Raw genomic sequence first — 14,436 nt, 5'->3', positions numbered from 1 at the left:
TACACTTTAGGAGGTGGGATTTTTGGAAATATGGATGTGAAGATTATACCACTAATATATGGGGTTATTAATTTAAACCTTATAATATGAGTGGATGATAAAATTAATATTCAATGATATTCAATGGATATAATATTAATAAATACATATATGTGTTATAATACAAGTGTTATCATAAATATATGCGTTATAATATAGTGATATGATGGCCACATGAAAGAATTTTTTCTTCTTGGAAGACAACAAAAGTAAACCGGAAACTAAAGAAAAAGCCTATATGCTGCTAAGGATGCCTCTGATCTTGAGGAAGTTTAGATCAGAGCATCCAGAATCCTGCAAAACTTCCTCAAGATCAGTTATTGACAACCTTTACATGTCAAACAATGTAAACTTAAATGCGCACGCAGAGTCCAACAGGTACCGCCACCCACACATGTATGCAGGTGAAGATGGCACCACTGCAGAATGTTAAGTCTCAATCTTTCTTTGAACACCGGAGGAGATGCCAAAGAATTAAGTAACCCCAATGGCATAATGATCTTGATAAGACATTGCAATTGAAAATGAATTAAACAGTTCATGGCATTGAAAAAGCAAGGGCTTAGAAGTATTTACAATGTGGTCTTACTGTCCTCAAACACACCACTGGGAGATCTGGAAAAATATATACCATGTGAAAGTAATCTTCACAGATGTCCTAAGCAGTAGCTTGCATGCCTTCTTGTGTGTATACACTAGCTATAAGACTGATTTCTTTATAATAAAGTTAAAGCTAACTCTGAAGCAGAATAGATTACTCAGATAAAGCAAGCCAAGTAAACTGTGCAGTTTGGTGCAAAGATGAGTAGACAAAACATATCATACCAGACATGCAGTCCCAATCAAATGTTAGTTCCTTTGGGAAACCACATTTGAGTTTACCTCATGGATCAAACTGGAAAAGCTGCTTTTTATGCCTAAACCAGGTGTCCAGTTTTCTCTCATTTGGCAAAATATGAATGAAAAAGTTTCCTGCTTTTATAAGTTTACAACCAAGCAAGTTCTAAGTTTCAACAATAACTGAAGATTATACAGACCATTTGTCATTAGTGAGATTTTAATCACAACCCCTAACCAATCGCAAATCGAAGAACGATATACTGAACTTGGACAAACACATTACTCTGAATTTTTCGTTTTCAGGGTCAGGACATAGCAATTGGATTGTGAATGGTGTGGAGAAACCATTGAAGACAAACTTACCTCATAAAAGAATCATATCCTATAAAGGGAAAGAAAAAAAAGGGAATAACTGCAGCAATGGAGAACCAAATGAAAATTTCAGATTCAACAAAAGAAAGTTCTTTAAAAAAAACATATAACCAACGGAAAGGAAATTAAATAAGGGATTGTTATATATTCCCCACTATAATCAAGGGTATATAATCCTTACAACTTATTCCATGAGCTAGGCTTATTTAAAGACAACATTGTTCCGAGAAGACAGCCAATAGAAAGGCACTCTTCTCTGCATTATGACTACTCCTGTACTCATAATTTTTCCTCCCTATGGTTTGATAACCACATTTATGCTACTTCTTGATCTTTTTAAGCTTCTTCGGTCCCGGAACTTCCAATCTACCAACAGAACACCCACACCTTGCCCGAAAGACGAGCACTGCTCTGCCATTAGGAGGGGCCATCTTCTTAAGTTCGGCTTCCAATTCGCGGTGGTGATCGCGAGGCAATTCGAATAGGCCCTTCTTAACTCCATCTTTAACCACTGAAGCTGAATTCTTCACGCACTCCTCTGTCTCCAACTGAATATCGAATTCAGCGGCCTTTCGAAGGCCCTTGCAATTGGGATTGCCACATTTCCTACTGGTACAGGCCAACAGAGCCCAAGCAGCCAATGCTGCACAACAAATGCTAAGTCCCATACATCCATAAACCAAAGGAGCATGAGAAACCTCCTCCCTTAGTACATACATAATAATTCCAACGATTTCAATGGTCTTAACAGATATAATCTTCACATATGGGAATAGCAAATAACCGAAAGCACCAACCACAGCAATAAACAACACAACATCAATTGCAGCCGATCGAGATCGATGGCAAGCCGGTATCTTTGAGCAATTTGGAGAATTGGGTATCTTTCTGCCCCTGTGTACATGATTGGTTTGCTTCGATTTGGCACCTGGGTCGGTTAAACTCATAGAATCCGCCATGGGAGTAGGTTGGTCAACGGAGTTGCAGACCGATATTGAGCTATGGAAATATACCATTTCAAATTGAACCCGGAATTTTGAATACCAATCCAATCAGCAAAATCAGATCAAACCGACCAATCTAGACTTCAAATACAGATCGGCCCACCTCGCGAAAAATCAAAACGAATAAGCAGAAAATTCGATTACACGTGACGATCGGAAAACTCGTCGGTGCATCCAAATCAAAACCAAAAATCTTCCTATTTTGACATCTCAAATTCAAGCATCCGATTCAATCAAAGAGCTGAGAACTTGAGAGATCAATATAGGTAGATAGAAAACGGATTAAGAGAATCTGGCAGTGTGAATTGGGTTGAGGCAAGGCCGGCTTGAAAGGTTGTAAGAGCAGAGGAAGCAGAGCGGACAAGGAAGAGTCATTTACTGGTGTTAATATTATCACATTTTTCTTCCGCCATGAACTAGTAAAACTATGAGGAAGCTCTCTCTCTCTTCTCCTTCCTTTGTAATTGTTCATGTAGGCAAGTGAGATGGTTGGTTCGTTTATACACGCTACGGAAATGGAAATCCCAAGCGACACGTTGTGTAAGGATTACGTGGGCTACTTCTCAGATGGGCTTGAAATTTTGCCGGTGGGAAAAAAAGGAAATACAAAACTACCACAATGATGTGTGCATGATTTTGTGGGGCAGTTCAATGGGCTTGGCCCACTGTTCCTTATTTTCCTTATTTTTTTTTCTTTTTTTTTTTTAATTTTACCTCTTGGTTACTTTGATCAAGGGAGAGACCAAGTCACCCCCAATCACGAATTAATGGAAAGTAAAACAAGTTTTGGTGACTAATTTGTCCTCTTATCCTCACACTTATTCTTTCCAGATACATCAGAAATTTATTATTTAATGACATAACATGTTAAATTATTAGACAATATAATATTATCATTTTTCTTAATCTTGATACATGCATGTTTTTGCATCAAATTAAAATTTTTTTTTATATAACTTTAAGTTGGAAATTTTATACATGCCTAAATGAGATGGAAGAAAGGCCCTTTCGGGAGTTTGTTTCGTGGCAGTTGTCTAAATTAATAAGTCAAATTATCGCATTTATAACTTCATCAAATAATAGTTAGTGTATTAGTCTCAATTAATTAAAATTATCAAATTCAGGTCAAGCCATTAAACGGGCCCTTAGGTTCGTTTGATTAATATCTTAAACCAAAGGAAGTGATTTCATTGCCTATTCAAAGAAGTGTAGAGAACCTTCTTTCTAGGGCAATATCTCAAACAAGTGAAAACAAAAAGGAAACAATAACGAAATGAGGAATTTTGACTTGCCATCACTACCAAATGGAAACGTTTACGCGTTTGGCTTGGCATATTGGTGGAAGTGGAAATTGCCAAAAACATTTGGTTGCAAAAGCACCAAGGAAGGTAGTGGCATATTTGTCAACCAAATGGATCCATGAGCCGTGTTGGCCTTAAGATTTAGTGCTTCACCTTGACGAAAAGTCATGTTACCGGTCAACCTTAATGCTCAAAGAAAAAGGGAAAATTCAAACGCCATGATAATTATGTGAAAAAGACCCAGGAATTTTCAAACCCCATTATTTTTACCCGAACTAGTAAACCGTAAATGTGGCAGAATGTCAGAGAGCATATACCAGGGGGAGATGTGGTAATTTTTCTCTATTTCAGGCTCATAGTCATCCGAGCAGAGCCCAAATGCTTCATTTAGCGTGGCCCAATTATGGACAAAACTACAAAAGAAGCCCAAGAAACACCTCAATTTAATGTCGACAAGAAAACAATAAATATCTGTTGTCTACTAGGATTACTTTCCTCCTTGTCCCTTCTCAATGTTGTCATCTTCAACTTATCTTATTCTTTCTCCTTTTTCCTAAAAAAAAATTTCTCAATAACAAACATAAGTTAAGCATGTTGGCCAGGACAGTAGGCACGTCCCTTTACATCCATATTGACACTATATTAATTTACCATAATTTGTTAGAAATTCAAATTTTCAATTTACACCTTATGCCTTCCTTATATTTAGTGACTACGTAATTATGTGTAACAATGACAACACTTGGTTCAATATTATATATTTTTGAGTACAAGTGATAGTATAAATTAAGAGGGAGGAGGATTTCTCTCTCTCTCTCTCTCTCTCTCTCTCTCTCACACACACACACACACAACTAGGATGCTATGGGAATTTGAACTTGAGATCTCTGATTTGCAAATCAATGTCCTTTTTTAATACAAGCGATAATACATCTTTTTTAATATCGTAAGAGATTACATAATTATGTGTACCAACCACAACACTTCCATTCATTCCTAAGAGCCTTATAATTGAAAATAATAATAATAAAAATCAGCATAAAGACACACACCAAAAAAAAAAAAAAAGACTAATAAACAAATAAATCATAAATATTTTAGGCCAAAGTAAAAAATTAAGCTTATATATGGCAGTCCTCTTAAGGATAAAAAAAGAATAATTTAACAATATGTCAGCATAAAAAAAAACAACCACCATTCGATATTCAAAATGTTTACATTATATTTATCTACAGCTATGGCCATATGAAAAAATAAAATGTGAAATTTTTATTTACTGCTTTAATTAAAGGTGTACTTTTATCATTATTTTTAACATTTGATATGTATTTATGGGCATAATTATTGTTTCATAAATACAAAAAAAAAAAAGAATTAATTATAATTATGTTAATAAACACGTTTTGAGATTATAATGAGAGTATATCTTAAATTAAAGTAATGAGCAAAAAATATTTTCAAAATGAAAAAATGTACTCCTCCATTTGCGGGGAACACATGGCAGCAATAGAGAAGATGCCCCCATTGGAAGGGAAAACCAGAGCCAGTAGAAGCAGATTCTTGGCATTTTTGACTGGACACGTGTGCTCAAACTAGTGGGACTGGTCTGGTTGGCGTAAGGTGACTTTTTCACTTTACTTTTTCAGGTGGGGTCTACTAAAAGTATGGTATGACTTGGCATTTTTTATCTACTTTTTTCTTGCTTTTTATTTCGGAGACCTGGTTTTCTACGCCCAATTTATGCGACCACTGCAAAAGAGCGCAGAAACTCGGGGAAACTCGGTCTTTTTAAAATAAATATATAGACTTTACGCTATCATTTGTCATAAATTGAACAAATTATTTCTCTAAAATATGGAGGATATAAATTTATATAGAAAACTAATATATTTGTCTAATTTACATTCATATTTGAACTTTTTGGAGTTATATATCAAAAAAGAGTTATGATAATTAATCTAACTACAATGATTTCAAACACAAAATATAGAATCCCGATGCCATAAATTTATGCGTTGAAGATCCAAACGTGAGCTCTAAAGTCGAGTTGAATCCTTAAATCAAACACAAAAATAACATAATTTAATGATTCTCGTTTTCTAATATTATCTTACACGAAAATAAGGCATGGTATTAAAATCATCATATTCAATCTAGTACAATCACTTAGCAACAATGTTTTTTAATCCTACACAACTGTTTTTTAAACACGAGTTATTTAAATTTGTATGGCGCATAAATAACTAACGCACGCTAGCAAAATCTTTCAAAAAGTGTTAGGGGAGATGCTGACTAAGACTTAATGTGGAAATTGGATCCAACTTTGTGACTTTTATACTAAACAAAAACCAATATGTGTGTAGTAGATGGGAAGGGGGCAAAAAGGAAAGACAGAAAAAACAGAATCAAAAATCTTTTCAAGGCCACAAGTGAACTTGTGGCTCAGAATTGCTGTGGGGGATGACGTGGCACAGCACCTGCATAGACAGCTGAGGAAAACGCACAATCAACCAAGACGACGACGCACACTCTCTCACATATACAACGCAACGTGTCAGATCTCTCGTCGATTTCTCTCTCTCTCTCTCTAAGTTTTCGAATCGATTTTTTATGAAAAGATAAAGAAAAAACGAAAGCGTAGCAAAAATGTCGGAGGCAAAGGACCCAGCGATCAAGCTTTTCGGGAAGACGATTCCGGTGCCGGAGGTCCCTTTAAGCTCCGGCGAATCGGTCGGAGCTCCTGAACCGGATCCATCTTCTGGAACCCTCGTTGAAGATACTGTCGATCAGGACCATGCCTCTTCCTCCAACTCTTCGCCTGAAGTCAATACCAACAGAGACAGGGAAGAGAAAGAGGTCAATAACCATAAGGTATGAAATTTGGTTAACCCTAAATTTTCATCTTTAGTCTCTGCCATTGTTTGGAAACTCAAATGGATTAATAGGTTGCTTTGTTTTGTGCTTGCTTGGAGGCTTTTGTTGACTTTTTTATATGCTGCTATGGTTTTGCTTTTGGGTCTTTATGGGATTCTTTTCAATTTTGGAGCTTTTGTTTGAAGAAGTGCATCTTGTTCATGCTTTTGGAACATATTGGTTGCTTTGATTTTCTTCTTTGGGGGTCTTAGATGGTTTCTTAATCTTATTAGCTACCAAGTTTTACCTAGAAGCATGCATACCGGACCGAATTCTTTTTTTTTCTTTGGAGATTGCTGTTCCTTATCCTTATGGAATAAGATTATTCAAGCAATTATTTTTTTATCATGTCTTTTGTGGTAGTGGTTAATCAAGCAAGCAGCTTCCTCATGTAGTGATCAACTTCATTAGAAATTTTGCTATTTCAAATGGGTTTGCTTTCCAATTGCTGGATATTTGGTTTCTTATGAAATTGTAATTGAGCTTTTACGTTATCTTTCTGAATGGATGGATTTTCGTTCTGATTTTTGAAAATTTGGGGTTAGGTTATCTTTTGGAACTTTGCTATTTTATATTTATATTGAGGATGTTGAGTTGTAGTTTGCACAGCTTGTTATAGTTATTTCTTCTGTTTGAGGGTTGAAAAGATTTGAAGAAAAGTTCTCCGAAATTGAAATCCTTGAGCCAGTCTAGTTCTCCAAACAAGTAGGTCATTTCTCCTCCTACCATGATACCATCGCAGCCCGGAACTTGTGCAAAAAAATTCACGACTTCTCTTAACCAGTACTTGTCTCTACTTTTAGCCTGTCTGCTTCCAAGACTTTTTGTGGCTAAGGCACTACTTGGATGAGATATAAATATCTGGTGCTGCTTTACTCAGTACATAGTGACTTAGATCTTTGAACGTGCTACACAGATCTTTAAAGAAAGCTGCTACTGCTTTTGATGGTTGAGTCCTCCCTTTGTTTGGCCGCATTCATTTAGTCTCTACATGTTTACAAGATATTGGTTCTCATTCCTTTCCCTCGTATTATAGATAATAGTACTTCAAATCTAAATGTTTCTCTAAAGATGCCATTAACCCCTCATCTCCAAATTCATTGAAACTGCTTTGAAATGAAGGCAGATGAGACCATTGTGTCAAAAAATAAAATAAAAAAGGTTTAATATCATATGGAGAGGCATGGGGAACCTTTCTGGTGTGTTCTTTCCTAAGCCTTGGAATTTGATTTTTAACATAGCCATGCAATATGCAGTCTATTTTTTTTTGCCATTGCAATAGGTAGTCTACCTCTAATTGTTTCAGTCGGTTCAGCATGTCAGCAGTAAGAGTTTAGTTTTTATCTTGTAATAACATAAAAAACATAAAGGTGAATGCAATAATGTTTTTTTTGGGGTATCATATCTTAACAGTACTTAGTTTTGAAACTCATATTCCCAATTAAATTTTTGGTCAATTCAGGACACTTCGGGAGAAAAACCAATGCAGACTAAACAGGAAGATGGAATCCCACCTTTATCTTCGGAAGAGGTGACAAATCCAGATACAGCATCCAGAGTAGGTGTGAACCCTAAATCACCTGTTGAGAAGGAGAATGCTACAGTAAAAAATTTGAAGACTGAAGAAGAACAGAGTGAGACAAGTAATTCACAAGAAAAGACCCTGAAGAAACCAGATAAAATACTTCCATGCCCCCGCTGTAATAGCATGGATACCAAGTTCTGTTACTACAATAATTACAACGTCAACCAACCCCGGCACTTCTGCAAGAACTGCCAGAGATATTGGACAGCTGGTGGGACCATGAGGAATGTGCCTGTGGGTGCAGGACGTCGTAAGAATAAGAATTCTGCTTCTCACTATCGCCACATAACTGTCTCTGAAGCAATGCCGAATGCTCAAACTGATGTTCTGAATGGAGTTCACCATCCTTCAGTAAAATCTAATGGTACTGTCCTAACATTTTGCGGGGATGCGCCCCTTTGCGAATCAATGGCTTCTGTCCTTCACCTTGCTGATAAAAATATACAGAACGGTACACATAATGGATTTCAGAAACCTGAAGGATTAAGGATTCCAGCTTCTTATGGAAGTGGAGTAAATGGAGATGATCATTCGAATAGATCTACAGTGACAGATTCAAATTCAAAGGATGAGGCATGCAAAACTGGGTCACAAGAGCAGGTTATGCAGAGTTATCAGGGCTTCCCACCTCAAATACCATGCTTTCCTGGGGCGCCTTGGCCGTACCCCTGGAACTCTGCCCAATGGAGCTCTCCAGTAACACCACCTGCTTTCTGCCCTCCAGGTTTTCCTATGCCCTACTACCCTGCAGCAGCTTATTGGGGTTGTGCTGTGCAAGGCGCTTGGAATATCCCTTGGCTTCCACCGCCATCATCTCCAAACCACTCTGCTCCAAGTTCTGGTCCTAACTCTCCGACCTTGGGAAAACATTCGAGGGATGAGAGCACTGTGAAACAAAATAACTCTGAGGAAGAGGAGGCACCAAAAGAAAAGAGTGCTGAGAGATGCCTTTGGATTCCAAAGACATTGAGGATTGATGACCCGGGAGAAGCTGCAAGAAGCTCTATATGGGCAACACTGGGGATTAAGAATGATAAGGCTGATTCACTTAGCGGTGGGGGACTCTTTAAGGCCTTCCAACCAAAGGGTGATAAAAAGAATCACCTGACCGAAGCTTCTCCGGTCTTACAAGCCAATCCAGCAGCATTATCTAGGTCACTCAATTTCCAAGAGAGTTCATAAAATTGGTAGCTTACAAATTTGTAGTTTCAAGTGGTGCATACAATTCAGGAATGCTCAACTGCTCCATACAATGTGACACCACCTTTCTAATCCCAGAGTTCTTGTTGATTAACCAGCTTCAGCCGCAAAATCAAATGTCAAAGCTGTCAAATAGAGGAAGACGAGAGGATTGTCCATCCTTTTTCTCTTAGGAGCTGAGCCATCTTACTTTGGCTGGAATAGCCACTGATTTTCCCCTCCGAGTGCTATTATGAATATTTGCATTTTGTTTTCAGTTAGATGGTTTGCTGAGTTCTTGTACATATATTTACTTGTAAAATTGAGAACTAGAAGAGTTCAGGTTTGTGTAGCAAAATCCCAGATGTACTTAAATAACTTGGGGATTCAAGTGACACTTTCTGTTCTTTTGTGCTTTTTAAATTAGAGATTCAGTCTTTTGGTCTAATGTCCACTTAAATACCACAGTTGATATTCTACTCTTACCAAGGTATAGTCAAGTTCCTGTGGCTACTGATTTCAGATTAGGATTATTTTTCAAGCTTTATAAGCATGGAAAACACTGTAGACCCACCACGTCTGTAGATGGACGTCAATTGAAGCACGAAAGTGCAAGTACATTTCACTTTCCATTCGACAGAATTCAAACCAAAAAGCACGAAAAGCTGGAAAGTTGATCATACAGTTTGGCCCTTTCCTTTTTCCATTTATTAATGGTTGCCTTTTCCTTTCTTTTTCCTTTGCTTGCTTTTTTCATGTTCATCTTTTGATGCCATTGCCATCAGCAAAAGAAGTTCCATCTTTGAATGCAATATAGAAAAGCAAAGGAAAGCAGATTTCATGAATAACTAACAAACCATATTGTTGGATTTGTACTTGGGAAGTAATTTTTGTCACGTTTTACTGATTAGGCAGTACAAGACATTAAGATCATGTACCAAAATCCGAGTGATACTTTGTGGTATTTCTATTGGAGAAAGGTTGGCCACCGGTTTTGGATGGCTCGAGTTGGCTGGTATTGGGGCGCAAATTCCAATGCAAGTGAAGAAGCCATGGAGCCTCTGTTCCTCTCTTTCCTGGATTTTGTCTTGTCATTTTATCATCTTGCAATTAATTGCATAAAGGGAAATGTGCTTGAAGTTGGGGGTCAATTTGAGCCAATACAAACCCAACTAGACAGTCGGTGGAGTTTATTGAAGGTATGCATCGTTAAATTCTGGCCTCTCAATAATTTGATGCATTGCATGGCTTTGATTGGTCCTTGTGAAGAAGCCCTTTAATCAAATTCAAACATAATGAATCTCCTCTCCAATGTTGTGGTTCTCCTTCACAGTTTCCTAATCTGATGCTAAACTAGTTCCTAAACCCTATAGGATTTCTTTGTTTTTAATTGGAAAATTTTGTGATCAGTCCAAACTCAGTATGCAAGAGATCTAGGGGAACCAATATAATAGCCACTTCATATATGTATGAAATAAATAATGTTAGAGCCAACGAGTCTAACTCAATAGAAAATGACATTGACTTATAAACCGTAATTTAGACTATTGCTTGTATTCGAAATAAATAATTAATGTCAGATTTCACCATAACCTTTATCAAAATTAATAAGCTCCTACTATAGTTAACAAAGAGAACCAAAACCCAAAATCGATTTCATCATTTTCTGTGAAAAAACAGATTTGGTTTGACAAGTTTTCACATTATTAAATTAGGGTTAGCTTTACAATAGATCATTGGGATTTGAGACTTAAAAGGTCAACCCATCTGCAAGTAAATTAGGGTTATACTTTGCCTGGTTTCTTTCCAACCAAGTCATTAAGCTAATCCAAAGTCTAAACCATATATATATATATATATATAGAGAGAGAGAGAGAGAGAGAGAGAGAGAGAGAGAGTGCATATTGACTGTCATCCATTAGTATTAATTAAAAGGGAAGTTCTCTTTTGCTGTTCCCTCCCATGGTTTAATTAGGCTTCCCTAATGATTCGTACTCTCCACACCCTTCTGTCTCCTTTCAGTATTCAGCGGGCAAAACAAATCGGATCAATGAGGAAATTCAAAATTGTAACTATCTGTGACTTTCTAGTCAACAGAGGAACTGAACTGAGTATCAAACAATAAAACAGAAGAACTGGCAAAATAATGGCTAGACAAATATAGAAGGTCCATTCTGTAGCCATGCTTTTTCTGAAATGCCAGCAGGTAAATCATAAAAGAAAATAATGAACAAGGTAAGAAATAAAAGGAAGGAATAAAGAAATACCACGTGACAGGCTCATCAGAGGTAACGGGAAGCTTCACTTTGCCTGAAAAGCAAGAAATACAGAGTTTTTATTAGTGAGAAAACCAATGGCTTGGCTTCCACCTTTTTTATACACCATTTGTTTGTTTGTTAGGCAGATTAAAGAAAGTGAAAGGCTTAAAAGAACAAAGAAGAAACCTTGGCAACTGGGCTGGAGATATTAAAAATTTGGAAGGCAGGCAGCATTAGTGTGCGCTAACACGTGTGAACTGAATAGACCCATAATTAATCCACATGCAATCACTACATTGTGGTAGTCATTATCAGCTCTGTTTTTAACCATTGCTTATTTGGAAAATGCTTAACACAATAACAATATCGATCAACATCATATTGAGATGATACCGATATAATTGAACCATTTATATAACTTGAAGATACGTAAATTAGTCTACACTTTCTTCACTAGCTCTACCTTGAGGCAGAAAAAGAAGTCAACTTTCAAATGAGGGATGAATAATATTGAACAGTCTCTAAACAAGAGTTCAAAGCCACTAACATGCATAAAAGGCAATTAGAAGATCCCATTGATTAGGAAAACATACTTCCAATTAGAAAAAGAAAAGAAAATTGTATTTTTATTGATAAAAGCATTTTGCGTATTATTATTATTAATAAGAGTATAGAAAAAAAAAACAAAAAAAAAGTGTAATGGGTAACAGTTGGGGGGATATTGAATTATCTCTTATCGGCATCATCGAAAGTATCCTCTACATAAAATCTGATATTTTCCTCTTCATTTTTCAGGCACTATATATAATCTGGTGTCAGGTGGTTGAGTATAAATAGGATTCTTGAAAGAATCAACTCACTTTTATCCGGGGCCTTCGGCTCTTATCTTTACAGCAAAATCTGTTTTGTTTTCAACTTATAATTACGGCATTTAACTTCTTATCAGATCTGAAGCTTAAGGAAGGCGGTTTCATAGAAACTCAAAAGTCCCAGCCTTTCGGCAGCTCTCAAATCTCATCAAACCCCATCTCATATTCAGATTCTGAGAGCTACCCATTTCCCATAATTGTGTTGGAAATTATGGGTCGTCCTTGGTTTTTAAGAGTTTTCATAGTTTCTTGCCTTCTGGCTCTCTGTTTCTCTCATGGTAAGCAATACACTGTAACATCACTACTGTTTTATTGCACCATTTCATGTTTTTGAATTCCCATTAACCAATTCTAACTTTGATTCATTTGTTTCTTTCTTTAAGGATTTGGGAGAAACCTGATGGGGAATATTGATCTTGAAGATTTTTCAGTTATAGTGTCAAAGGTAGATTCTTTTTCCCTTCACTTGTGTTGGGCTTCTTTTTTCTTTTCTTTTGGAGGCCTAGCAATGAATTGTCTGTTTGTTTACCAGGAAACGCATGGACAGCCCAGGAAAATGATCACAGTGATGGATTATGCAGATCCAGAGCCAAATGTTAACCCCAGAACAGGGTATATCTTTACCCCTCCTCCGCAGCCCAACTAAGATGACCAATTTGCTGCAAGGAAATAAAGTCATGTCAGTTGGTTTTCATTTCATTTTCTTACTTTCACCTTTATGGTGAAATATGAAGCATTTTAGTTCAGGTTCTTCGTCCAAGTGTATTTATGTTGCATTTCTTTCTCTCTCTCTCTCTCTCTCTCTCTCTCTCTCTCTCTCTCTCTCTCTCTCTCTAATATTGTAGTTCTGAATGGTATAATTACTGATTATCATTATTTTTTGTTTCTTCAGCATTTTGACAATATTTTTTTGTGAGTTAACATAGAATTATATGTCAGATGTTCTTTAAATACCTGGTTTTGTGAGTTACTAGCTTATTTTACCTTCAGTGGCATTTGAAACTAATTGAAATTTGATTGAAGTAAGGCTCTTTCTGGTTGAAAATGCTACTTTTAGTGTATTTGAACAATGATTCAATTTTACCTTCCATGCTGATAATGATGAATGGCCTCAACGTGATCGACAGTATAAAAATAGTTGACCTTGCCACAAGGAAGGACCCATAACGAGGATATTTGACAACGTGGGCACCATTTTACTTTGAGTTTGAGGTGTGATAAAGAAATAATAAGAAGTGTGCACGACCCCACCTGACAGGAGAGGAGACTATTTTCATATAATACTGTCCTCTTTGATCGGAAAACTAGGCCTACACTTAGCAGGATCTGTCTACAAAAGAGAAATGCTATAAAGCAAAAGTAATTTGTTCATGATTTCATTCAAAAGTGTTATTTACACCCTTTGGCTTTTCCATCGACAATGATCTTGGAGCTGACCACTTGAATTTGAACTTGAATATCAAAACTGTAAAATCTTGGCAGACAAATTCGGAAACCTTTTGGTTTTAAGGGTGGACCCAACACTTCAAAAAGAAGAGTTGGTTTTTGACAAAACGATATTCTAAACTACCCTTATGTACGGGAATGGAGATCAAATGAATTTAATTGCAAGAGAACATACACACTTCTTTGCGTATCTATGATATGTTATGGCTACTAGCTACATTTATGTTTGGATGATCTGCCATCCTATAAGTATAATTCTTTGATAAATGGGCTTGAAAATTGGCGGAGTGGAAAGAGTTGGGTTTGGGCTTTCAAGGCCCATGATAATATCATCGAGTGTTTAAGGACATTCTGTAGGAACCCAAGCAACTAGCGGGTCAGGCCCAGGCCCATAATGAAAAGGCGGCTTAAACCTGCACAACCCTACCCTACGTGTAAGTTTACAACTAGTAGACAACCCTTCTCGCACGCAAGAATCAATAACGTGTGTGGAATGTGGAACGACCAATATGGGAAAGGCTTGAAACTTCAAATCTCAGGGGGAACACTCAATGACAATTTCCTCAGCTTTTACCAAGCAAATAAAGAAGCTTGGCTAAAGAAATAGGGAACTTGGAATTTTCCTAAGAA

The 14,436-nt window shown here is 36.9% G+C and overlaps 2 protein-coding genes and 1 long non-coding RNA gene across 3 annotated transcripts; 2 read left to right on the top strand and 1 right to left on the bottom strand.

The window, feature by feature from the left end:
- Nucleotides 1-1,302: 1,302 nt before the first annotated feature.
- Nucleotides 1,303-2,730, bottom strand: LOC117623196 (uncharacterized protein At5g19025). Its single transcript, XM_034354083.1, has one exon. The coding sequence runs from the start codon at nucleotides 2,265-2,267 to the stop codon at nucleotides 1,572-1,574; it is 696 nt and encodes a 231-aa protein (XP_034209974.1). The 5' UTR covers nucleotides 2,268-2,730; the 3' UTR covers nucleotides 1,303-1,571.
- Nucleotides 2,731-5,892: 3,162 nt separating this feature from the next.
- On the top strand, nucleotides 5,893-9,716 carry LOC117622063 (cyclic dof factor 2-like). The gene is made up of 2 exons (XM_034352583.1): nucleotides 5,893-6,427; nucleotides 7,932-9,716. Exons 1-2 carry the CDS (start codon nucleotides 6,203-6,205, stop codon nucleotides 9,234-9,236), a joined length of 1,530 nt encoding a protein of 509 aa, XP_034208474.1. The 5' UTR covers nucleotides 5,893-6,202; the 3' UTR covers nucleotides 9,237-9,716.
- Nucleotides 9,717-12,216: 2,500 nt separating this feature from the next.
- LOC117622753 lies at nucleotides 12,217-13,172 on the top strand. The gene is made up of 3 exons (XR_004585029.1): nucleotides 12,217-12,638; nucleotides 12,744-12,805; nucleotides 12,893-13,172. It is a non-coding gene; the product is annotated as an uncharacterized LOC117622753 (long non-coding RNA).
- The last annotated feature ends 1,264 nt before the right edge of the window (nucleotides 13,173-14,436 follow it).

Source organism: Prunus dulcis, chromosome 3 (assembly GCF_902201215.1).
Source record: "Prunus dulcis chromosome 3, ALMONDv2, whole genome shotgun sequence".
Lineage (NCBI taxonomy): Eukaryota > Viridiplantae > Streptophyta > Magnoliopsida > Rosales > Rosaceae > Prunus > Prunus dulcis.
Note: the sequence above shows the minus strand (reverse complement) of the source record. Positions and strands in the feature narration are given on the sequence as shown.